The sequence below is a fragment of the Acomys russatus genome, chromosome 26, assembly GCF_903995435.1.
Source record: "Acomys russatus chromosome 26, mAcoRus1.1, whole genome shotgun sequence".
Taxonomy (NCBI): domain Eukaryota; kingdom Metazoa; phylum Chordata; class Mammalia; order Rodentia; family Muridae; genus Acomys; species Acomys russatus.
In genome coordinates, this window is record NC_067162.1 from 43,297,771 (window position 1) to 43,324,592 (window position 26,822).

Consider the following 26,822-nt stretch of genomic DNA (forward strand, 5'->3'; position numbering starts at 1 on the left):
AAGAAAGAACAAGCCAGTAAGCAACATTCTTATATCAGCTCTGCAGCAGTTCCTGCCTCCAGGTTCCCTCCTGATTCCTGCCCTGACTTCCCTCAGCGAAGGGTGTGACCTGAGAGCTGTAAAACTGAAATAAGTCTTCTTCTGCGCGGATTGATTTGCCCATGGTGTTTATCACAGCCAATAGAAACCCTGGGATAGCAGCCCTCATTTTACTCTACTCTTCCTCGTGAGACAGTATCCCGACACATTGTCCAAGCTGGGTTTGAACTTGCTCTGGCCCAGACAGGCTCGAATTTGTAACATAGGTGAAAGACCCATGTTAGCAGCCTATTTCTAGTTTACTTGAAAGCGAGGTGTTTATTTAAAGGTCCTTTTGCAATGATAAAGATGGTGGGATATCAGGTCCCTTTGTGACTCCTGCCAAATCCAGGAAAAGAGGAATGCAGAGATACACAAGGCCACACACATACACCGACGAGAGAGAGAGAGAGAGGAGAGAGAGAGAGAGGAGAGAGAGAGAGAGAGAGAGAGAGAAGAGAATAAGCATTTACTTTTAATTTGTGAGTTTATGGGGCATTTTGCAACCATTAAAAACATCCTGAAAGAGTTGCAGTTTTTCACTTAAAGCATCCATCTAATGCCTTCCATGCCCTGAGAGCCTAGAACATATGAAAAGAAACCGACTTGGGCTATCAGCCACACCCACAACCAGAGGGCTATCAGCCACACCCACAACAAGAGGCTCTCTCTTGGTCTCAGGTGAGGTGGGGGAAGCTAGGGTTCACAGAAAGGTGATGCCGAATGTCTGGGGAGCAGAGCAGAGAAAGCAGCCAGGAGCGGGGGGGGGGGGGTCACCTTAATACTGTGTGATGAGGATGGATCGGTCCCCAGAAGACACGGTGGGTGCCAAGTCCAGCTCATGTTGTTTGGGGAGAGTGAGGACAGATCACAGCTGGAGAAGCAGGTGGTAACACACCTGGGACGGCTCCTGGGCTCTTCCTGAAAGCAGTGGGTAACCATGAAAGGTCTAGCCAGAGCACAAGCCCAGTCACACTTGATTTGTGTTTAGAATGGCCATTATTTATTGCATATGAGTAAAGCAATAGGGAGAGAGAAATAAGAAACAGAGAGGCCCATAAGCAGACACCTATGAGAGCTACTAAAGCATAAATCAGGTATTTATTGAACATCTACTATGTACTACGTACTTTTCTGGGCAGAGAGGAAAAAAAAAGACATCTCCAGGGGTGTTGTCGAAAGTCTAGTGACGGAAAAGGCTAGGACCTCCCATGACAGAGCAGACATCCAGAAGTTAGACTACATAGTTCTGAGGCATTCTGTACATTTCCATATGCAAAGTCAAGGCAACCATTGATAGTAGAATTTATATATGTATGTATGTATGTATGTATGTATACATACACACACATATATATATACACATACACACATATGTATATATATTCTGTAAGCACCAGAATTTGCTATTTAAAATCACATTCAACAAGCCAACAAGATTGCTCAGTGTCCGACATGAGTTTAATCCCCACGTGTGGTTGCGCAGCTACCAGGAGGCCCAGACACGACTGGAAGTGTGTGCTTCTCCTGTAGGAAGGTCCAAGCACTGTCTACCTCCTGGCAGAAAAGGGTAAAGGGCAGGGTCAAAGGTTTCACCTCTCCTGGGAACACTGGTCTCTAGCCTGAGAAGGATGGAACACTGCATGGAGATCTGTGCCAGAGATTTCTCCGGTTCAGCCAGAGGTGTGGAAGAAAAGATTTCTCATAGATAGGTTACTAGTCTTTTGCCTGTGCTGCCAAAAATCAGGACAGATGGCAGCAAGGAGCTGAGGGTTCCAAATCGGAGCCAAGTGGCAAGTAGGGCCCAGCCTGAGTTTTTGAGAGGGTGGCCATTTAGGAACAGCCAGTAGATCAGAGCTCCAAAATTAAGTGGCAGTAACAGGAGCTGAGTTTGGTTAGAGTGAACAGCCAGTTTCCCACCTTTGCAGATGGGCACCTACGGGGATGGAGAAAGATGGCAGCAGGGATCCAGTCTGACTTGCCACTGGGGAATGAATGGCAGAAGCCTGCAGAGGAGGCCAGCAGCACATGGCTGCCTGGCCGGAAGTCAAGCCTGAGAGTCCAGCAGCATATTCCTCAGGGAAAAAGGGAGCCCTTCTTTCTACAGAATAAATGACAAGTCTCTGACGATCTTTGATGAGTATATGGTGCTGGCCTGTTTATTTCAAGTGAAACAGGGACTTATAAACCTTGGGCAGTGGGAGGGGTTTTGAGTTTGAATGTGTGTCATTGGCTGGGACTAGGATGCTGACAATGTTGTATTTGCATGGGGAACAAAAACAGTAGACAAGCTTATGTGACTGACCACCTGTAACCTTGGGTGACCACCTGTAACCTTGGGTGACCATCTGTAACCTTGGGTGACCCTGTAACCTTGGGTGATCACCTGTAACCTTGGTGTAACACCTGTAACCTTGGATGACCATCTGTAACCTTGGGTGACCACCTGTAACCTTGGGTGACCATCTGTAACCTTGGGTGACATCTGTAACCTTGGGTGACCACCTGTAACCTTGGGTGACCATCTGTAACCTTGGGTGACCATCTGTAACCTTGGGTGACCACCTGTAACCTTGGGTGACCATCTGTAACCTTGAGGGCTGTGTCACTTGTTTCTGAGGGAGGCCTGGAAAACAAGGAGAGACCTTTGTTCTACCCCTTCTGTTCTCAGGATGAGAGTTACACCTCGTGTTTGAGTTTCCAGGGTTTGATGATGCTCCAACCTCTCTAGTCTGCTGCCAATTCCCCTGGAGGCATGGTCCACCAGCCCCACAAAATAGGACCCAAGATGGAAGGGGAAAACCAACTCCTGAATATGTCCTTTGACTTCCACACATGTGCTGTAGCACATGTGGAGGGACACACACACGCACAATACACACACACACACACACACACACTAAATAAATAAATAAATAAATGCAATGAGGATGTTTTTTAAAAACACTAAAAAAATAATGGGAGGGGAGTGCCCTGTCCTGCATTTGGGATCTCAAGAAAAACAATAATTATATCAGAAAGCACCCTGAACACACACATACATACAACACATATACACACATGAACACACACACATGCACACATACACACTGCACACACATGTACACACACATGTACACACACACACCATTAGCATTCCTCCCTCAGTGCAGCCAGCACTGCTATCAGGGACATGGAAACAATGTGCTCTTTCCACAGCCTTTCTCTAAGGCTAAAATTATCACTCTCCAAAATGTTATATATGTATTCACATATACACATACACGCCAAGCATATTTAGGAGAAAAAATGTCAAATAATTCACATATAAGAATCCACTCATGTAAAAACACTTAACATTGCGGTCTCCTCTGTGTGTTCTTATAACAGTGCCTTAAATCTGGGTGTGGTGGCACAGACCTGTAATTTAAGCACTGGTAGGCAGGGGCAGGAAGATTGATGCAAGGTAGAGGCCAGCCAGAGCTATACAGTAAGAAATAGAAAAGAAACACACACACACACACACAGAGCCAGTGCCTTATCTGGTTACCACTGGTTATCTGCAGCAGAAAATGTCAATGAAATTGGGCCTTACCAGAAAGGAAGGCAGAGGGGACATCGGTTGCTGGTGTCAGGACCCTGGTTCCAGCTGCCTTCTGCCACCTGTACCGCCAGCCGGAAATCTCTCCAGAGCTGCAGCGGACTCTGAATGCGTTTATAGGCCCTTCCAGCAAGTTGGCACCTGGGGTCCTCTCTTTCTCCTCATTAACTCCTTTTCCCATTCTAACTCCAGAAAGAGAAAAGGAAAAAGGAGTCCCGCTGTGCAGAGAAGTGTTGAATTACAAAGGTAATGGGCAAAGCCCGCTAATTGCAAACTTGCTACACATGGAGTAATGGGTGTGAGCAGCCGCTGGGGCTGGCCTGCAGGTTGATTCTGGCCAAGGGACTGAGTCCCAGCAAGGGAGAGCCACGTGAAGCCGCATCCAGGTGAGCTGAAAGAGCCCTGGGTAGCGCTGCAAGGGCCTTCCGGAAATTCTGCAAACACCCCTGGTAAGGCAAAGCCCAGGGCTTAGAGTCACACCTTACATTGCCACATGTCTCTCCAGCTCAGTGTGGCTGGGTGGCCCTGAAACCCCAAACAACCAAAGGCAGTGAACCAAAGGCTATGTGGCCCTGTCCCTGGAATGATCTGGCAAACATTCACCAAAACCAGAGGATGAACTGACAACAAACCAGAGTGATGGTATGGACACACCTACCTTGGTGAGCCAGTGAGTTGACTAGGGTGACTAGGGGGGATGGGTAAGGGATTGCATGTAGGGGCCACAGACTTAGAAAGGCAGCCTCAACTCCAACAGTCCACACCAGTGCAGGTGGGTGACAACTCTCAAACAGCTAACCCCTGGCGCTGTCTGCAGGACTTCAGCAGCTGGGCAGATGAGATTCTCTCTCACAGCCTGGCCGGTCAGCCTCCTCCTGGAGCAGTTCTGTTTCTAGGTCCTTCTGAAGGGGGCACTGAGCGTCTTCTCAGTTTCCTCTTTCCCAGGTGAAGTTTGATCAGACCTGAGTCTTGTAAGTCCCCAGATCTCTCTAACATGCAGTAGTATAACCTAGGGGGAATTGCTTCACAACTGAGGTCAGGGCCCTGAACTTTCTCATCAGTGTATCAGCGAAGACAGATTAGGATCCCAGGGCATGTAGCGCAACAGAAATGCTAAACTGGCTTTAAAACCTAAAGAATCTTCTTTCCTTCCTTCCTTCCTTCCTTCCTTCCTTCCTTCCTTTCTTCCTTCCTTCTTAAGCCCCTTGGCACAGGTGGAGTTGGGCTGTGCCTCCTCAGAGACACACCCACTCTGCCTCGCTGGGCTTCTGGAAAGCAGGCTTGAAGAATCTCTGCTGGCATTACGTTTAAGACAGAAGGTGACAAAGAGACCTGCCTCGCCTTCAAAAGAAGAAGGCTCCAAAGGCAGTCGCGGGAACTGACTTCAGGCAGAATGTGTGAGCCAGAGGATGCAGGATGCTGCTTGGGCCTCAAGCTTGAGTATGTAGCAGAGTCAGTAGGGAGCAAAACAGGCAGCCAGGGGTTGAGGGCAGAAGGCCTGGAGACTCTCATATCCCCTCCTCCAGGACATGCTGATACTGGCAGGAACCACAGCTCAAGAGAAGCTCCTATGCATCGAAGGCAACCCTCCGTGTGGGCAGGTGTCCCTTGTGGCTCAGAACTCTGGGGACACCATACTAGGCTGTGGGTGTTCATTCAACACAGGCAACTCTGAGGGCTAGAGGCAGGCTCCACGCATAGATTTAAAAAAAAAAAAAATGGCGTTCTAAACCAGGCACATGGTGCATGCCTGTAATCCTAGCACTTCAAGGAGGCAGGGGATCTGTGAGTTCGAGGCCAGCCTGGTTTGCAAAGCGAGTCCAGGACAGTCAAGGCTACACAGAGAAACCTCGTCTTAAAAAACAGAAGAGGGAAAAGAAGGGGAGAGAAAAGAGGGGAGGGAGGGAAAAAGAGAGAGAGAGCTGAACAATCTGAGGCCCAGCATTGGAGGTTTGCTCTGCCCCTGGAGAGTAAGTCTTTTGATCCAGCAGCAGCCTCTCATTAAACAGGGCCCTCTCTCTCTGGAAACTCTGCCTCCATAAGGTCAAGTGGTTCATGCTCTCTGAGAGAGAGGGAAGCAGTGCTGCTGACCTCATTGGTTCAAGGAAAAGTCTCCCCAGGAGAGTTCCAAGTCTAGAGGTCAGCTTGCTGTGGAGCAGTCTGCTCCAGGAGCACATTCAGCTTTGCTTTCCAGAACGTTCTGTGTCCCCACCCTCTCTGAACAAAAGAGGCTGGGGAAGAGAACAGAGAGCAGAGAAGGTCCTCCTGGTAGACCTCGCCTCCAGCCTGTGTGGCAGGCCAGGGAAACAGGGCTCCACCGCAGAAGGGGCTACTCCCCAGGTGTTGTAGGACATGATGTTCTTCTTCTGGGTTAACAGGACCTGTCCTGGGTGCTGAAGGGCAGAAGTCAAGGGGAGTGATGAATGCACATTAGGGAAAAATATATAAAATGGGGAGCATCCAAGTGGCCCAGCTGTCCCTATCTACCTTGGTAAGACCATCACTTCCAGAATCAGAGAAGTCTGTGAATTTACTTTGTAGAAGGGGAGGAGGAAGAGGAGGAAGAGGAAGAAGATGAAAACAAAGAGGAAGACAAAGAAGAAGAAAAGGAAGAGGAAGAAGAAATTAGCCAGGCATGGTGATGCACCACCTGTAATCCCAGCCACTGGGGAGGCAAGAGGCAAGCAGATCTCTGTGAGTTTGAGGCCAACCTGGTCTACAAAGTGAGTCTAGGACAGCCAGAGCTACACAGAGAAATGCTTGTCTCCAAAACAAACAAAACAAAACAAGTCAGTCTGCTCCCTTAGAATGGATTTATATTTATATTGTGGCTACGATGCTTTTTATGCCTGGAGGGATCCATCTCACCCATGAGCAACAGTGTAATTTTTTTTTGCAATTATTGCTATTGGAATTGCAGCGGTTCGCTCTGATTTATCAGGCTCAGTCTGTGTGCTTCATTTATGCTGTGTAGTTTTGGGTTTGTACTAAGGACTGAACCTAAGGCCTCACGCTTGTTAGGCAAGGACTTTATATATCCCTAGCCCTCTTTTAAAATTTTTTTTATTGATTCTTTGTGCATTTCACATCATGCACCCCAACCCCACTCATCTCATCCCTTCATATATACCCTCTGCCCTTACAATAACCTCCCCACCAAAAAAAGGACAAAAATAAAAATATACTACATATGATACATATATGTGTGTGAGTGTGTGTGTGTGTGTGTGTGTGTGTGTGTATGTATCTTATCACCATGGAAGCTGCAGTGTGTCACAGTATACCCTTTTGTCCACACATATTTACTTGCAAATGTTGACTACAATGAGTCGTTGGTCTGGTCTGAGGCCTCTGGATTCTGCTACACCATCAATACTGGATCCTCACTGGGACTCCTCTCAGATATCCTGTTGTTGCCCTGTGTAATGGAGATCCTGCACCTTTGGATCTACAGGACTGGCCACTTCACACATCCAGTTCATAGATGGGGTGGATGTTGGGGTGGGTGGGCCATCTCAAAGCCCTAGATCTGGGCCTGGGTGGAAGCTAAGTTGGTCAGCTTACCAGCTCTCCTGCGCCCATGCCACCAGGGCCAGCTCTCTGGCTTTGCCCAGCCAAGTGGCAGGGCCAGTTTTCCCATTCTCACAACCTGGCCACCTCACCAACATCCGTAGCCCTCTTTTTAAACTTATATTTTGCGACAGCGTCTCACCAAGATCCTAAAGGTGTCTTTAAATCACTGTGGAGCTCAGACTTTGAACTTGAGATCCTCCTGCCTCAGCCTCCTGAGTAGCTGTGATTATAAGCCTGGGCCACCAAACCCAGCTGTACTGTCTCTTTAAGAGCTCATCCTCCATCCTCACTCCCTACCCCCTGTAATTAAAGGGTGATGTACCCATTTTGCAGAACTACCATATTTTTCATACCATAAGATGTACCTCCCCTGCCCCTACTTTTGGGGTAAGTGACCTCTTTGTTGATGCCTGATGGACAGCAATTGGACGATAAGACACACCCTAATCCCCCCCCCCACTTTTGCTGTTCATTGGGCATCAACAAAGGGGTCACTTACCCCAAAAGTAGGGGGAGGTGCGTCTTATGGTCTGAGAAATACGGTAAATAGTGATGTACCCATTTTTGTACCTGAGGAAATTGGGAGCCATAGAGGCAAAGAACTATGTTTGAAGATCTAGTTGTGACATGTTTGCAAAAAGACAGGCATGTATTTGCCCATCCCAGCTGGGCAATATAGTGGATCCTAGCCTCAACCAGAAGCCCAAGAAGTTGTGGATCTCTGACCTTTTAAAGCCCCTAAGTGGGGAATGGGGCTTCAGGAAAGGACATGAGATGGGTTAACTCCCGTGAAATCAGGATTAATATGTCTTTTCATCAAAATGTATCCCACATCTTCTCATTAATGATCCTATTTTCCATTAATCTTAAAAACCCAAACAGAGATAATTGGTGTCTAATTAAAACCTTAAGTATATTTCAGTAAAGAACATTTAAAAATGATAAAAATAAAAAATGCAACAAAGTCTACCTGACTTACGAATTGTTTTGATTGGTCCTGCCACGTAACCAACCAGGATATTCATGCTCCCTTAGGCACTACTGCCACCTGGTGCCTGTATGCAGAATTGCAGGCTTGGTACTTGCCGCACAGCCCCTGGAGGGCACCTACTTTAAATAGACACCTGTTCATTTGTGAAGTAGTTACAGCTGGGTACACATCATCTTTCTTTTATCTGTGCCTTCCCGTTATCTACAATGTCCTCGGCCTTTTAACTGTTTTTTGTTATAACCAAATAACAATGGCAACTCTGATAAGATAGTGACATAAGATATGGACAGACATGGTACCTCAGTGACTCGGAGCTAGCTTGTACAAATGTCAGTTTCCTTCTTAACTGCACAGCTTCACATGGCGTTTTTTGACCCCCGTATTTTGACCCTTACATTCCCTCTACTCTGCTCCACTCAGAGTGTACTCTCCACTCGCCATTTCTAGAATCTTCTAGGTGCTCCCTCTCCTGCCTGCTGCTTCTGCCTTTATTATTTCTTATGCTCAGAAATGGTCCCCTCTGTTTTTTAACTTCTGAACTTGGTCTTCAGGTGTCAGGCCAAGGCCAACAACTACAAAGAGCAGTGCTGCACAGCGTTGTGTGCAAATGTGGACAATATGGCTTTGAATCTCATTTTCATGCCCAAGAGCCAGCTTGCTTAATATTGCACCTCTGTGGTTCTATCCATTAAATTTAAAAAAAAAGTGTCTCACCCCCAGTACTATTTGAAGTGTAAAGAAAGCTGGTACAAGACATTCTTTCAGCAAGAGTCTGTCACCTGGGGGAGCAGTGGGGCAGGGGGTACAAGTGACCAAGGGGTAAACCTTGTTCAGTGCCTGCCTAGTGTATGACTGATGGATAAGCAGCATCTACTGGCACTTGGCCTTGCTTGCAGAGAAAAATAAATCTTCCTCCATTAACAATGTGCACATCCCGGCGACATCACCTTCCTTGCTCCATTACCCTAGGTCTCTTCAGTATTGCTATTTTGGGCAAGGCTGTGTTTTGGCCCATCCTCGTTTATCAGGCAGCTTTGTGCTTGCACCTGAGATTAGTGGGCTGGTCACCAAGGGGTGCCTGTGATGGGCTTTCTCTGTGTCTTTCAGATAGTCTTAAATGTCACTCTCTTTCTCCGACCAGGTAGTCGATAGTGACAGACCTGAAGGGTCCAAGTTCCGGCTCAGTGGGAAGGGAGTGGATCAAGAGCCCAAAGGAATTTTCAGAATCAATGAGAACACGGGCAGCGTCTCCGTGACACGGACCCTGGACAGAGAAACGATCGCTACTTATCAAGTAAGTACCGGGTATCTGCTCACCCTGAGCGTAAAGATGTGGATTTCAGAGTGGTTTCTTCCCACTGAGCCAATTATCTCTGTGCCTCATCAAACCCACAAAAGTGTGGCTCGAGGTGCTTCTATGAGAACAAACGTGGAGAGTAACAGTGAGGGGCCTTCTAGCTCATCAGCAGGCCTGTGCCAGACTTTGGGGTGTAGAAACCAATGAGAGTGATACGAGAGGCATCTCAGAGGAGGTCAAAACCCTGAGGCCAAGCCTGGCTTTCAGAGACCGGTGTTCTCGCTACCAGTGATATATGCAAAGTCTCCGACGAGGTAATCCTACTTTTAGATGTTTATCCTGATAAGATGTGCAGAAGTTGGTGCCGTTTTGTACAATGTAGGCCATGTTCCTCAGAGTGGAACATTGCTGAATAGTGAGCAGTGCAGGGGTGCTTGCATCAGAGTGGATGGGAAGGCAAACTCCCTGCAGCACTGAAAGTATCTATCCGGGTGTGGACTGGGAGGCGTCGTTCGGTGGCACAGAGCACTTGCTGCTCTTCTAAGAGCTGAGTTTTAGTTGCCAGCACCCATGTCGAGCAGCTTGCAACCACCCGTCACTGCAACTGCAGGGGGTCAGATGCCCTCTTCTGACTGTCACAGGCGTACACACATGTATACGCGCATATGCACTCGTGCATGCACGCGTGTGTGCACACACACACATACAGGCACATCCATGCACATGCATGCACACGAACACACACAGAGAAGTTGAAAATCTTTAAAATGTCTCTGAAGAAGTATAATGTAAAAACTACATGGGAATATTCAAGATGAGAAACAGAAGACAAACACAGTTGGGGTCCTTGTCATGCAGTATGTGCATGCGTCAGGACGACTGTGCCTTTAGAGCTACAGTAAAAGAAAAATCTAGGAAATGTGGACCAAAAAAACAAATGCAGAAAAAGACATCTATGCTTAGTATGGACATCTCCTTGGGAACATGTAGTGTCAATGCTATCGCTATGTAGCAGCTGTGCCAACCGTCGACCCTCTGTGAACGTGCTATGTGTCGGGGCTTGTTTTAAGCGTGTAATTTGTTTCACATAATTCAATTCTCACAACAGTTTGTAAGTAAATTATATTACTGCCTTATTTCTAATGAAGAAATATCTTTTGATTTGTGAGATTTTAATCTTGGTAGGCTTCTCCTTAGTCTGTGCTCTTTGTCAGTGTTATATATACGCATGGTTCCATTGATTAAAATTATGTACAAAGGAAAAGGAAGGAGGAAGCTGAGGAGAAGGAAGAGGGAGAGGGAAGAAATTGGTGTTGGCGGTTGTGTTGGCTCTCATGCCCACCTACCGTTTTTCACTGCGAATTTCAACAATGAGCTGTCAGGCCATGGTCATGGGTGGCCACTGCTGCTGGCCACGTGTTGTGTTGTGGGGTCACAGGAAGATAGATGCATCCTGGTCCCCCCTTAGAAGTCTTGTCAGGGGCTTCCTGAGCCTTTTCTGAGCAGGGGAAAGCCCCAGTCAGTGCGTACCACAGATGAGCTGTTTGCACCAAGGGCAAGGATGGCGGCTGTAAAACTTTGATGCTAGTCCCACAGGAGTCACTGGCTATGACAGTGACCAAGGATGAGTTTGGCCGGTGTCTGTGAGAGGGGACAGAACAGCAGACCGTGGATAGGTGCCGTCTTCTCTCCCTACACCTGTCATGGAGTATCTGTGAAGTCTCAGAACCAAGGGACTGAGGCAGGGTATGGTGAACTTGCTAACTTCTGAGCTCAGTGGCTAAGAGTTCAAGGATCAAAAAGGGAAACAAACAAAGAAACAAACAAACAAAACTCCTGTTATCCAGATCTCAACAGCCATGCTTTCTATGTGAGCTAGGACAACCCACTCACCCTCTCTCATCTTGCTGTTATTTTTCCACAATGCGCAAAGTGTAGTAAGAGCCTCTCCATACAAGGCAAAAACGGGTTTCTTTCTGCAAACACTTGGCACGATGCCCAGCACTTAGCCAGTTCTCCTAAATCAGAGTTACTCTTGAACAGCGTTTCCTTGAGCATCGTTTTCTTGAATGTCATTTTTCTTGAACGGTTTAAACTCTACCGTTTTCTAACTCATTTGGCCTGTTGACATCCGGCAAATGCAAGGTTTCCCTCCATTGTAACACTAACCAGGATTCCTGGTGTCGCTGCTCCTCCATGAAGTATCAAAGAGACTTGGGGTAAATCTTCAGGGATGATTTACCCTGATCCGGGGTCTTCCCATGGGGTAAAGAGACGGGGGATATTAAATGGTGGAAAAGAAAGCTACCAGGAGTGCCTGCTCCCCAGAAGCTGAGCTTGTGAGACCTGGGGGATGAGGGTTGGTAAAGTGACTTTTGAGTTGCTTCCCGCAGACACTTATAAGTAGGAGATAAAGGCCACATGACCCTATCTGATATTTGTGGGATCTAGGGTTAGTTTAGAGAGTATCACCCTGCTCAGAGCCTTTAATATCCAGGAAAAGACTCTGGGTACCACATACTTGGCCCACCTCATGGTAAGATTTCTCCTTAGGTGACAGTAGTCTTAATCTCCAAGAGCAGCTAGAAGGCTCCATGGAGGCAGAAGACTTTTGGGGACAGTCACAGCAGCCTCTGGAGCTCAGGTCATCAGGCAGAGTCAGGTCAGCCATGTCCCTTGGTTGTTTTGGGAACTCCAGAATGTCTGGGTTCTATCATAGCCATGTGGTGTGTTGTAGGTCCCACACCTACCACCAGCAGGTCCCATGCCACTGAGCGTCATGGGCTTTGGTCCCAGGAGGATGAGGATGGGAGGATGCCAAAGCTGTCACCTTTGTGTCTTAGGGAACTTTGCTTTACGCAGCCTGGGCAGCCTGGGTTCTCATGCCCTGTCGCCCCACACTTCAGCTGTACCCTTCAATTTCCTTCTGTTTCCTTCTGTCCTTCAAGAGGAACCAGGTGACTGTCGTGAGAATCTCTTTAGACACAGAGATTGTGTATCTCCCGTCCATTCCAAACTCCCTTGGGAAATAACTTTCTGGCTTAGAGACTGAGGCCAGATCTATTCTAGTTGTGGCATTGAGTGTGGTTGGGGACTGGCTGACTTCTTCAAAGCACGCATCCTAGGTCTGCACGTCGCTAGGCTTTCGCTTTTCCTCGCCCAAGCTTCCAAAGCAGAAAGCGCGTGGGTGTGTGTTGACATGGTAATTGCTCTCATGTAGCTGTTGTTTGTTTTGGAGTTAAATAACACTGTTCCTGTGCGAGCACAGGCCTGTGTGCCAACAGTTACCCCTAAATCCAACCAGGAGGCACTCTGGGCCTGATGAAACGAGATACAGTTGTCCTTGACCCTAAATGAACACCGGTATTAAAAGCTACCATTTTAAAACACTGAAGAGCAGACAGCTTGGAACCTCTTCATGCACACACTCTTACCTCTCTCACACAAGAGACAGAAGAAGAAAGAGTTGCCAGCAACAAGGAGCAGAGCAGGCCTCCTGTCATCCTAGGTGCCCAGGAGGCTGAGGCAGGAGGATCACAGGCTGAAGGCTAGTTAGCCTTAAAGAGTGAATTCAAAACCAGGCTGCACAATCCAATAAGATCCTGTCTCAAATCCCAGCATAGAGAGGGCTGGAGACACAGACCAGTAGTAGACCAGCCTAGCTTGTGTGCACCCTGTTCAGTCAGAAGAAAGGAAGGTGGGGGAGGATGAATGGGAGGACAGAGGGACGGATGAAGAAGGAAATGCTGAGAAAAGGAAAGATAAAGTAAGGAGGGAGGGAGAAGGATAGAGAAGAACTAAAAGAGAGCGAAGGGAGGGGAAGGAGGGTGGGAGAGGGAGGGAGAAATGGAAGGAAGAAGAAAGAAGGAAACAGGTGTTACCAACTTTTTCAAGGACTCACGGCCAACGTGCTTCTTAGTTTCAGAATCCGTGCCCGTTTCACAACAGCTCCAAAGCCTTGCTTCTATCTTCCTCTAAGTAGATTTCAACATCGGATCGAGATTCCTTAGCCTGTTTGCTAGAACCTATCTTAGCTGGGCTGAGCGAGGGTCTGACAAGCTGTGTAATCAATGGCTTCTTAAGTCTCATTCTGTTCCATGACTTGCAGCCACCCTACCATAATCCCCTGCCCCAGGACCCAGAAGGGCTTCCTGCGGTTCTGACCTGAAGTGGTACCTGGCACGATGATTTAGCTCTTACAGTACTGGGAGCTGACATATTAATGCAAAGCCTCCTGAAATATCACTCATTATTATGCATTTTGCCAGTGTTTGAGTGATTTGTGAACTCTCCATTGGAATAAAGTACTGTAAATGATTCATGAATGACCAAGTTTATGAAATTCTATAAAAATATTAGCGGGTGGTAATGATTCTCTCTCTTGCTGTGAATGGAATCTGCTGGCTGCAAATTTGTCAATAAGAGAGGACAGGAATGGAGGGGGACACAGAGTCAGTCAGGCAAGTGGGGGTCCTGGTAGAGGGTTGCAATGGTCCCTATAGGGGGTCTGAGGCAAGACAGAAGGCATGGTAGACAGGGGCTAGGGCACATGTCACCCTGATCTAGCAGTAGGAGTTCAGTGGGAGAAGAGGGAAACTTTAGAAGAAAAATGGGAACTAACTTTCCTGTGTACCTACTGTGTTCCTGACTACCTACTGTGACCTTGTATCAATTACTTTGTTGCTGCAACAACAACAACAAAAACATTACAAGAAGCAACTTAAGGGTAAAAGGGTTTGTTCTGGCTTACAGTTTGAGGGACTCATTCCATCAGGGTGGGGAAAGCATGGCCTCGGGCAGGAGGGTCCCAGGAGGTAGGCTGGCTGCAGTGCCCAGTCAGGAACTAGGAAGAAAATAGCAAGTGGGGCTGGGCTATGAAACCTCAAGGCTTGCTACCAGTGTCCTACTTCCTCCAGCAAGGCTCTACCTCCTAAAAAACTCTATAACCCCCTCCACCTCCCACCCCCAAGCAGCACCACCAGCTGGGGACCAAGGGTTTAAACATACAAGCCTGTGGGGGACATTGCACATGCAAACCATTATAGTCCTTGGCATATATGAACCTATAAAGAATGTTTATTATCTTATTTATTATCAGTAAAGATAATAAACATGTTGGATGAAAACCAAAGGGGTTCCCAAGACGTGGTGTTATACTGATGTTGGCACCAACATTTCATGAACATTTACGGCATGCCAGGGTCCACCATAAATACTTATGATTATCTCATTTAGTATCACACATATGAGCTTGATGCTTTTTTGAGTGGCTTTCCTCATTGCTGGGGCAAAATGCCTGACAAAGGCAATGTAGAGAAGGGTTGTTTTGACTCATAGTTTGAGGAGATAAGTTCTATCACACTGGGCAAAGCATGGCTGTGTGAGCATGAGGCTCCGGACACATTGCATCCACAGTTAAGAAGCAGAGAGAGAGATGCACCTGCTCAGCTCACTCGACTGAGTTCTGGATCCCAGCCCGTGGGCTGGTGACTCCCGCATCAAGATGGGTCTTCCCTTCTCAGAGTCTTCAGAAACACCCTTGCACGTGAACCTAGAGATGAGACTCCTGGGTAATTCTGACAATGAGTTGCACTACGCCTATAGCCCAAGCAACAGGGGCCCCTGGGCTCTTGATCTCTGTCTTAGTTACTCGTCTGCTGCTATAACAAAATACAATGACTAAGGCAACTTATGAAAGAAAGCTTTTAATTGGGCTTATGGTTTCAGGGGGTTGGAGTCCATCATGGTGGTGGAGCAAAGGCACGGCAACAGGAGCGGCTGAAAGCTCACATCTTGATCCACAAGCAGGAGGCAGAGAGCAACACTGGGAATGGCCGAAGTCTTTTGAAACTTCCACCACTCCCAGTGATACACCTCACCTCCTTCAATTAAGGCCACGCCTCCTCCCAACAGTTCCTCCAACCAGGGGCCAAGTATTCAAATATATGAGTCTATTTGGGACCATTCTCATTCAGACCACCAGGGCATCAGGACATAGAAGGACCCCAGCATCAAGCACATACCCACATGTTCTCCTAGGTAATTTATTCTCCTTTGAGCCAAGTTCTTGCTCAGATTTTTGAGCCTGTGGCTGAGGACGTGTCCATAACATTGGAATACTCCCACCGCTCAGGTTTCCTTGCTTGTATGTCTTCCTTCAGTCTTGCCCTCTATCTCATTTCCAACCAATGCATGGCTCTAAGACAATTCAGTAAGAGATATCTGAATGTGAAAAAGGCTGCTTCCATTTGGAAACAGACCTATCTTAAAATCTATGACCATGAGACATTTGGGAGGTACAGATACCTCCAGGCTAGACAGTTTATTTAGGATGCTCTCTTGTTTATAATGATGCTCATGCTATGCCTGAGTGATACACCTGACACGTGTTAGGGACCAGCCCGGTTCATCCTCAGGCCTGAGCTTTCAAGGCAGACCCACCAAGCTTCCAGTTTTGACTCTGCTTTTTGGATGAACCATGTGAAATTTCCGTTTTTGTGGGTACAGAACAGTTGGGTATTCTCATGTGCATCGCAGTCTCATCTCTCTTTGGGCATTATTTGTACCTTAGCCTATTCCCTGTTTCTTCTGTCCTAGAATTAGAATGATCACAGCACCATCCTCTGATGGCGTGAAGTGGGGTGTGAAAGGAGACAGTGTCTGCCATTGGGAGCCACCGAGTGTGTGCTCAGCCAGTATCTGCCCCTGGGAGCCACCTACCACCTGCCAGCTTAATAGCTTAAGCCCCACGCAGGTGAAATAGAGGTGAAAGTGGATACTAGGGCCCAGCTAGCAGTTAAACGGGTAGATGTTCAAGAGGCTCTGCTGGCAGGCTCACTTATCAGGGAAGCCATCAAAGTGTGTCCCCAACCAGCATCCTTACCTGGGAACTAGTTAGATGTTTCAGCCCATATCTACTGGGGCATAAATACTGAAACAGGTCCTGAGCGTTGAGTTTTAACTCACTTTCCAGCACTGCAGTTGCATCCTCTGGAACATGGATCTAAGGCAGCTCTGGGCTGGGGAGCTAGCTCAGTTGCTTAAGTGCTTACTGCTGGAAGCACTGGGATGCGTGAGTCCCAGCCCCCACAAAAAGAGACAGGCCTGGTGCCACATGATTGTCACCTTAGCACTAGAAAAACAGAAAGAAGTAGATCTTTGGGGGCTCCCTGGGTAACCAGCCTAGCATACTTGATGACTTCCAGATCCAAGCCAGAGACGCTGTCTCACAACACAAGGTGTGTGGCTCCTGAGGAACAGCTGGAACAACTGAGATTGACTTGTAGACTCTACAGGTACACACGTTAACACACACACACATTAACACACACATACACACCCCACCCATACACACAGACACTATCCCCCACAGACATACAGTCATACACACACACACTCTCTCTCTCTCTCTCTCTCTCTCTCTCTCTCTCTCTCTCTCTCTCTCTTCCTAAGTATTTGAATCACTATAGCTTATTTGCTTCATTAATTCACCCAGTGAGAGTGACCTAGGAACCCATTTCAATACAGTCCCTCCTGGGTTCCATTCTGTGCCTCTCTGGCTGTACTTGTCATAATCGGTGCTTCCATTTGCAATCAGAAAGCCCCTCTACCCAATGCGCGCGCCGTATATAGTTGCAATGTTTTATTGCTTTAAGGGCTCCGGAAAGCAGGGCAGCCGTGTCCCAGGTTTCTTTGCTCCATCGCTGTCTAGACATCAGATGACTGTGAAACACCGCAGGCCTGAGGATTTGCTTGTTTCACGGAAAGCCGACTTCAGGCCCAGAGATGAAGGCATCTTCGGAGGACTGAAGCTCATACAGCCGATAACTTTGAGTAGGAGGAAGCCAGCCTGCGTTCAGTAGGGCCAGCATTTCCGCCTTAAAGATCTGTGACCTTCAAGGTGGCATTTGTAGTTCTCAAACTTTGCTGGTATTAGAATCACCCTGGGAGCTTTTGACTCCCCACTACACAGGCTCAAGCCACATTCGAAAGATTAAGTCAGAATGTCTTGGACTGTGACCAAGCTTCAGTGTGCTCATAAAACTCAGGCTGTGCCACTGGGAAGCCATGTTAAGAAGCACCAGGTTAATATTACACCTCGGTACTCAGAGTTAAGAACAAGGGCGACACCTGTCAGAGTTGATGCTGCCAGATGAGGTAACTCAACAGTTTCTAACGTACTAACAGAGAAATCATCCTGTACCCCTTCTCTCCCACTGCTGACCCTCAGCTGATAACTGAAGAAAACTGTTTTCTTAGTCTCTTTAGACAAGTAGCACTTAAGAAATAGTCAGCCAAGAGACAAGGCGTGATAAACAAATGGGTGGTTATCTTTGGCTGCTTAAGGAAAAGTAATTCATGATTTACCCGAGGCTTCTCCCCACCCCAGGCCCTGCAAGCATCTCCATCAAACCCTTTCCACTGTGGCTCCCCACCCGTCGGAGCATTCATTTTGCAGCCTGGCCTTATCTGCTGGATGCAGCTGGTGAAACTGAGGCATAGAGAGGTTAAACAGTATTGTCGCTGCAGCTACCACACACCTGGATTAGACCACCCAGAGGCTTCTGGCTTATTATGTATTTGGTTCACTAAGCAAAGCTGCCTCCTCACTCCGGGCTGTGGAAACAGATTTCTTCTGAATTTCATTAGTGCAATGTCCTGCAAGAGGCTCAGCTCTCCTGGTGGCAGGTGAGAGAATGTGCGTCCTTCAGCTCTTCTCTGTCCTCTGTCCTGGGCTTTGTGCATCAGCACCCTGGCAGGTACCCTGGACCCCCATGCATGCTCAGAGATCAAATGCAGGCCAGGATGGCCTGATGGTCTCTTTCATTGCCCAGCTGCGATGTGATTGACTTTGTCATGGCTGCTGTTTTGTTTTCTGAGTATGTGTATTTGCCGGAGGAGGCTCGTGTGCAACACGGCAAGTCCATGGAAGTCAGAGGACACCTTGGGGTGTCGATCATTGTGTACACCAGGTGAGCTGGCCCATAAAGATCCAGGATTCTCCCACCTCCACCTCCTACCATCTCCACCTCACTGTAGGAACACTGGGGTTACAGACACCCCCACATGGGTTCTGGGGATTCGAACTCAGGCCCTCAAGCTCCTTACCCTTGGGACCTTTTCTTCCACTCCAGAGCTGCCTTTGCAGGACACCTCCATCCAAAATTCTGGCATCCTGGGACACATCAGAACTAGAAGAGCCTTGGAGCCATACTGCCTACGCCCTCAGTCCACAAATAAGAAAAACAAAGTCACTTCCCAACTTCTCTGACTCCATCCCTCAAAATACGTCATTGATACTTAATCATCCCTAGAAAATAAGTAAGGCGACCATCCCACCGGAACTAGGTCCTACACATATATGCAGACAGAGCCTGAATCCCAGCTCCCACTACCCAGTTGACAACTATTGCTTTCATTGACTGGCATGAAGAGTCTTCCATTTTGATTCTGTAATGCTGGGTCAGGGACCTGAGCTGAGCACTAGGAAGAGAGGAGCAGAAGAAGAGGCCAGATAAAGGCAGTGATCTTGAACTCTTCTTGCTCTGAAAGGGCATTTGAGAACCTGTGGGGAAGGAGGAAATGACTGGCGTTATTTTTATGAGAGATTCTCCTAGGCTGGAGTTGAGGCCATTTAGACCAATATAAAAAGACTGGGTAAGAATCTGAACTTAAGCAGTACTGCTGTGGGGTCGGGGTCAAAGGTTAGCTCAGCTAGAGAGAGGACCCCTCTGAAGGGGCATCTGCATCACTGTGGCATGAAAAGGGCTAGACTTTGGGGGATCCCATGTCTCAGAGGAGTGGGAATGGAAGTGGGCCTGCAGCTTGGAGGCTGATGATGACGACAAAAGACCCTTGCCAGGTCAACCTTGAGCCTCCAGTGAAATGTCCATGGGAAAAGGTGATGACAGACCCTGAGTTCTCCCTCAGAGGGTAGGCCACAGGGATCACTACAAGACTGCTTCGCTATCTCACATGTCTCCATGCTGCTGGCTTACAGCTAGAGACAACTGCTCTCGGTTTTGTCCTGTGTTCAGGACTGCAGTAAAGCACTTCCCTGCAGGACTCAGCCCTGAGGCTGAGAATAGCCCAGGTATAATCCCTCAGATATTTATGAGGCCTGAGTGAACACTGTGATCAGTTCCACCACAGTAAAACCCTACGCTTGATGTGGTAAAGTTTAGTCTGGTTTTGTCATGCACTGAATTGGCATGTGACAAGGATCGGCTACAAGAACTGACTTCAGGAGGCGAGGAGGGCTAAGCGTACACTCAAAGAAGTTGAGAAGGATTAGTGATAAAACACTGTGAATTTAAAGCAAAACAAGACAGAAAAGAGGCAGTAAGCCAGGAGCCAGGGCAGGAAGATTGTTGGAGAGTCTTGTTACCTCAGATAAGGGCACACAGCTATGAACAATGAGGTTGAGGTGGGATTCAGGACAGGGAAAGGAGGGAGCCACGGTGAGGGAAGAAGACGTGGTGTGCATGCTCTGAGGGATTTAATTCAACGAAATGCTTCTTGGGGTGAGGTCACATGTTGACGACTATAGGCATAAGACCCCCTGTGACCAGTTTAGGATTCTGCAGGGGCCATTCTGTTTTGAGTCTCTGGGACTCCAAAGCCAGAGTGACACGTGTCAGGCATGTCTTCTTCCAGCCGGGAACATAGGATGTGATAGGGTTAACCCCAACCCCCAGCTAGGACATGACACGCTGAACAGCAGAGACCTGGGAGGGTTTCATCAAACAGGCCTTGCAAGGTAAGATAGGAGCTCAGATTTTTATTCTAAGAGATGCCTCCGTCTCCCGGGGTTTTCAGGAAGGAAGATGCATCCAATTTGTGTTTCAGGATGATACAATTTATTTGAGCAAGTCAACAATAACGTTCAAATTGCTACGAAATAGAAATTAATTCAAGAACGCATTCATTTGTTGAAAACCCACTGCCTGCGAGAGTAAAGAAACGTCTTCGCCTCTTCTGAGCTCAGCCCCAGAAGGCTGGCTTTTATTGTTAGACCCACAGGGGAGGGGCCGCCAGTGTTTATGTGTTGCCTGGTCCCCTGCAGCTAGTGTGGCTGGATCTCCAGGCTAAAAAGATACTCTTTTGGAAGTCCAGACTTTGACTTTAGTGTGCAGGAGTTGGGCAGAGCTGTTTGCTGTTGATTCCTTTGATTGGAATGTCTTTGAAGATGTTTCCCGATAAAGAAGGCTTATCATTCCTTACAGTGAGGTGGGAGGTACCAAGAGGCCATTTCCATATTCTTTAGGTTTCTTCTGAAGATGCAGGTAAGTGCTGTAACCAGCTCCTTTCTGCCAAGTGCACCTCCTCCCACCCTCAGCACTGCATTAGAGAGACTCCAGAAAAGACTTAGAACCAGGAGGGAGTGGCTCGCGATACACATTCCTCCTCTTGCAAGTGGAACCAGGTAGAGCCCCATTCTGAGGTGGATACCTGGTATTCTGAATCATGCAAAAGCACACTGAGTGAGGCTTGCCTGATGATGCTTAGTAAGGAAAATCTCATGAAACCAGGCTGTCCATACTGACTGCCTGCGAGAGATGCTGAGGAGTCAGCTGCTCTGTGGAGGCCGACCTTCTCCTGAGAAGGCTAACCCTTGGGGTTAGAACCTGTACAGCAGTCACCATGAGGGAGTGAGCGGTCCACCCTACACTGTGTATGCCTTCTTTCTCTAATTAGTGCAGAATCTAGCAATGGCCTCCACTGAGGTCTCAGTCACTCATGGTCAGTGGTTTTTTTTTTGGCGGGGGTTGGGGTGGGGAGTGGCATGGTTTGTTTTGTTTTGTTTTTGCTTTGAGGCTGGGGCTATTGGTAGGGCTGTTTGGGGTCTCAAATGAAAAGAGCTTTATTTCTAGAATGGACATTCTACAAGGAAGTAGGTTCTTCCTTCTGAGGACCAGGGGTGGCGATGGCTAAACTAGGTTCTCTGACCTTTTCCTGCCAGTGTGGGAACACCCAGGGCTCTTCTCGAAGCCTGGAGTCACTTCAGTGTTTCCTAAGTGCATTGTAAACGGTGCAGGTTGAGGGGTGACTGGGCATAGGGCTTTTTAGGTTTTAAAGCCATGTGCACTCAGAGCAACCCTGAGGCAGTCACCTCAGCACAGATGCCCCGGGGGGCATCTGGTCACCAGAGATCCAGGGAAAACTACATGGAATGTACACAGAGTGTGAGCACTCAGGGCTAGCAACAAGTAGGGTTCTACCCAGAGCAAGCCCTAAGCTACTGCTTCCGTGGGAAAGAGGGCCCTGGGCCTCAGCTGCAGGTGTCTGTGAAGCTGAGATCCTGCTCTGGTGAGGTTGGAAGGGCTTGAAGGGGAAGCTGGGATGAGTGGGACCAAAATGCTTTATATGAAGTCCTCAAAGAAATTGATAAAAAATAAATTTAAGAGGAAAATCTAAAAGGTAAATGATACAAGCAGCAACTAGCAACACAGGGCCTGGTACACTTACTTTGGATATGATTCCATGGGCTCCCAAGCCAGAGCTTCAGTGTAAAGCCTTCCATAAGGCCAGGGAGCTGGTTCTAGACTGGAGGAATCTGAGGTCTGAGGATGAACCGAATACTTGCATAACCTCTTCCCTAACCTAAGAGCCCGAAGGTGGAGGTTATTTTTGTCTGCTTTTCACATGGGAAAACTGGGGTTTTGGGGATACATCGGGAAGGTGGTTATGAAGCTGGTGATAAAAGGCCAGCCCACTCTGGTTTATTTGTCACTCACTACCAAAAGGCAAGCTGCTCTCTGTAGATGGGTCATTCTTAGCAGGGAGCAATGGCAGCCTGCCCGGGTATAGCTGGTGGTGTCTGGAATATACTGGCCAGAGTGGTGGAATTGTAGATGTTCTCCATGTCCAGTGGGTGCATGTTAGAGACTGTTTTGAGACACCCTATGACACACGGGACAGTTCTCACGGTAAGGGATGACTGAACCTCAAGAAGCTATAGCGTGGCTCTCACCCAAAAGCCACTGGGAGCCAGGCATGGTAACGCATGCCTTTGATCCCAGCACTGGGCAGTCAGAGGCAGGAGGATCACTGTGAGTTTGACGCCAGCCTGGTCCAGGGCAGCCAAGGCTATACAGAGAAACCCTGTCTTGAAAAACCAAAACAAATAAATAAAAGCCACCAATGAGCTTGTCGTCTTGAGTGCGCACACCATCTAACCATGTCATGTATCCTCTGACATGAGATGTGCGCATGGCAGTATGTCCAGGCAGCATTTGCCAATGCCCATTTTTTTACTCTGCAAGGTGATTTTTTTTTTCTTTTTGTAATTTTCCCCATTACAGAAGATAGATTCCATCTCCTCACTCCTGAGGGAAAACTAATTCTAGCAAAGGCCATTTATCTCTGGTGCCTGAGATCTAGATAATTTACTCTGAGTTTATTGAAAATTATGTAGATATTATTCAGAAACACAATTTGCAGCTATACGGCACACTTACACAGATTATATTTTAAGTGTTAATGCATGTACTGAGGATATATGTTTGAATGCGCCTTGCTCAAAGGTACTTTTTTATTTTTTAATAGCTCACTGCCTTTGAGATCTTCAACCTGGCCCACTGTGAAACGCAAAGAGGGAGCTATCTCCAAATGGATATTGTGTGATGAGTCATGAGCTGTTGCCGTTCAACTGCGGCTCAATCTCCTTCTACTTTATATAGCTTTTGTGATAAGTTCAGAAATCATTTGCATTTAAATGCATTTCAGATATTTAACTTGTGATTTCAAACGTGCTTATTTGAGCTCCGTAGACGTGCGCTCCAGCCTCTGAAGTGTATGGACACTCACTTCTCTGGTTACGTGAAGGGCTCGGGGTGTAATATAGAACAGTGTTTCCAAGCCATTTATCTAAAGCTGAGAGCTGGGAGGTGCTGAGAGACGTCCACAGCACACACATAGCCACACATACGTGCTCATATGTACACATATACGAACACACGAGAGTTCTCTGCTTGCTTTGAAATTCAAAACTACGGTCACGTCTTCAGAACTCACAATGAGAACGAACATTGGCAAGATCTCAGTGGTCGTGAGCACTTACTGCCCTTACAGAGGATCTGGGCTCAATTCTTTGCACGTACATGGCAGCGCATAGCCACCTGGGCCTCCAGTTCCAGGGGAATCTAATGGAGGCCAGGCTTCTATGAGCGTTTGTATGCATGTAGTGCACATTAGCTCCCATATAAAGAATAAATAAACCACAAAAGATAGTTCAAAGACTTGTACCTGAGGTACTTGCTCAAGCAAAAATATTCCGTACTTTAAAAAACAGGAAAAAAAAAAAAAAGCAAAACAAAAAAAACGTTGCCCGTGATGGCATACACCTGACACCCAACACTCAGGAAGCAAAGGCGGGAGGGCGGGGGGGGGGGAGCCTCTATGAGTTTGAGGCCAGCCTGGTTTACGTAGTGAGTTTCAGGACAGCCAGGGGATGTAGGGAGACCCTGTTTCCAAGAAAAAGAAAAAGGGAAAGTAATCTGTGTCTGAGGAGATGCACTGCGTGGAGTTTGGCCAATACTGGGCAACTAGCTTGTACAACGACAGCGTCATGGGTACGTTTTAATGCTGACAAATGAGCAGTGTTTTATCCGTTGACACTTTGATGAGAAGCTCGGGCAGATGAAGTGTCTGCTCAGCCTCACAGGAGGACAGAGGGACAGGACACAGCACCAGGGGCTCCTGTGTCACTATCTCTATCCATTTCCCCACTGGAGCTTGCCTTCCTCCCCTTGGGTCCCAGTTACCAAGACCATCTTTACCTTCCAATGGTATGTGCTGAGGAACACACCAGACTTTGCCTGTAAAAGTGTGGGCTGCTCACGTCTGTGAGATGGCTCTTCTTGACACGAGACCTGGAAAACAGCTGTGACTATGGGTGCTGGCAGGTGTGGGTCCTCTCTCCGTCTTCAGTTGGTTCTAGGTCAGATCTAGGTTGACCTGGTTGAGGAGACCTTTCTGCATTTGTTGTCTGGTACCTGAAGGCTCTGGTCTTTTGGACAGCAGTGTATTCAAATCATCTCTGTGTGCATGCTTGTGTGTGTATATGTTTATGTGTGTGCTTGTATGTGTGTGTGTGCACAGGTGTACGTATGTATGAGTGTGTATGTGTACAGGTATAGTTGTGTGTGTGTGTGTGTGTGTGTGTGTGTGTGTAAAAGCCTTAAATGTCCTCTCATAGTATTGGGCTCATTCCATGAGTCAGGTGGGCAGCCTGTGTCCACCTCCAGCCTGAGCAAGCCCAGCTAGAGGATGTAACTCCCTTGGCTGAGAAATCTAGCCTCCCGCAGTACACGTTCTGATTATGTGCTGCTGCGGACAGCTAGCCAGCATGGTGCCACAGTCATAGAGACCTAGTCCTGGTGTGGTAGAGGCAGGCAGTCTTCTTTTGTTCTATTGTAGTTGCGAATGAAATGGGCAACCTGTTCTGACCTGACCTGACAGCAGAGTTTCAGTTTAGAGTGAATCATGGATTCTAAACTTGAGGGACAACCTGTCATGGCCAACTGCCCTCATTAGCAGCTCTGTGACATGCTCAAGAAAAGCCATCAAAGATATTTTAAAAAGAAAGAAAGAAAGAAGGAAGGAAAAAAGGAAGGAAATAAAGGAAACATTTGTCTTTAAACAAAATAAAAAAGAAAAGCCATCAAAGCCAAGATCTGGACTGGGGCTCATGCCTTACCCCCCCCCCCCACCTCCTTTATACAGCCCCCTTGCCACGCTTGCTGTTAAGCAGCCCAGCCCATCTTCTTAAGAGAAATAAAGGAATACCTCCATAGCTTGAGACCCACAGCCACGTGGGTGCAGGTTATCACTGTAGGGAGTGTGGGGAGGAGCAGTGACTTAGCAACTCAAGTTAGAAATAAAAAAGATGAATGAGAGGAGGAGATGAAGTTAGTGAGCCACCATCTGGGTACTTTGTCATGGCTGTATGAGGGGAGAGAAGAAAGCCCCTTCCAAACAGAGATTACACACCCAAAGATACTGGGAAGCAGCTATAGGAGGGTTTGCCCATGCCACACACCGAGCTGAGGACCCCATGCTGGCTTAGTCTCTAGCTGTGTAACTGGCAGGCTTTCTCTGTGGTTTTGGAATTCCAAGCCAGGAAGACTGACTGATGTGGGCGTGTTTATCCACAGAAGGAACACCTGATTTCCACCTCCCCATCTCATGTACCCGCACACTAGCTAGTTCACTAGTTACTCAGGCAGGACAAGCTAGCGAAGGTCAGTCGTGAAATTTGTGGCCACCTCGGGGACTTAGATCAGCAGAAGGGACGGTCCCACAAACTGGTTAATGCTTGTGTCCAGGAAACAGACATAGTGCTTGTAAACATCTCCAGAAACGTTGCTTTAGAGGACTGTCTTCCTGCAAACTGCTGCTGCAGAGTCTGAGGATGCCTCTAGAAGTAGCAGGAAAGAAAAGGCTGACATCTGTCTGTAAAGCCTAAGGCGTTCTCATTTTAACTGCTCCCCACCTGCTCTGCCCCCCCCCTTGTGCCCCAGAGGGAGGCATCCTGCCACACTTCTGATGCTTGCTTAACAATCACCATGAGCCATGCACTACCAAGACCACTGTTCTCTTTCTTGATAGAACCCAATGGGTTGGATGCTGCTGTTGTCCTCGCTTGACTATTATGGATACTGTGGCATTTCGGGGGTTAATTATCTCACACCACACTGGCAGTGACTTTTAGTAAGTGGCAGAGCCAAGACCTGAACCCTGGTACTTTATGTCTAGAGCTGGCTGCCAAGTACCATCCTTAAATAGTGCCTCAGACTTCAGGCATGGCTTGGTCCTTTCCGAGCACCCAGATCTGGCAAGCAGTTAGCAATCTGGGTGTCGCTGAGCTTCAAATTGATAAACCAGGGTTGTTGCAGAAAAGGAATAGAGCAGCCTCCTCCCCTTGCACATACAAGGTTTGCATTTCCAGACCCTCTTCTCAGTGGTGGCAGAAGCCACAGATAGCGCCAAGCCTTAGAAGTGCTGTACTGCTCTGCTTTATGGACGTCTCTGTGCTAGGCTTCACTTTTAAGTTAGACATAATAATTAACTACAATAACCGGTAATGAAACAGAGCAGTATACCACAGGTTGTGATAATTTGTGTGAGGTCATCTCTTCCTCTCTCCCAGTATCTTACCATGCTGTAGCCATCTCCCAGCCCCCAGTATTCACCACTTTTATGCTCCAGAGCTAATAGTAAGTAAAGTACGGATTATTTGAAACCACAAGCATGACGGTGTTCTAGGATAGATCTGATAACCAAGTTATCTGAGTGACTAA

The 26,822-nt window shown here is 47.7% G+C and overlaps 1 protein-coding gene across 2 annotated transcripts in view; it reads left to right on the top strand.

Moving 5' to 3' along the window:
- The window catches only part of Cdh13 (cadherin 13), a 1,096,387-nt gene that overhangs the window by 645,502 nt on the left and 424,063 nt on the right, over positions 1-26,822 (top strand). The window contains exon 3 of one of the 2 annotated variants that reach the window (XM_051169274.1): positions 9,364-9,516. The exons of the other annotated variant lie outside the window; for it this stretch is intronic. Within the exon in view, the coding sequence (XP_051025231.1) occupies positions 9,364-9,516 (153 nt within the window). The remainder of the gene's footprint in view (positions 1-9,363; positions 9,517-26,822) is intronic. 2 annotated transcript variants of the gene reach the window in all.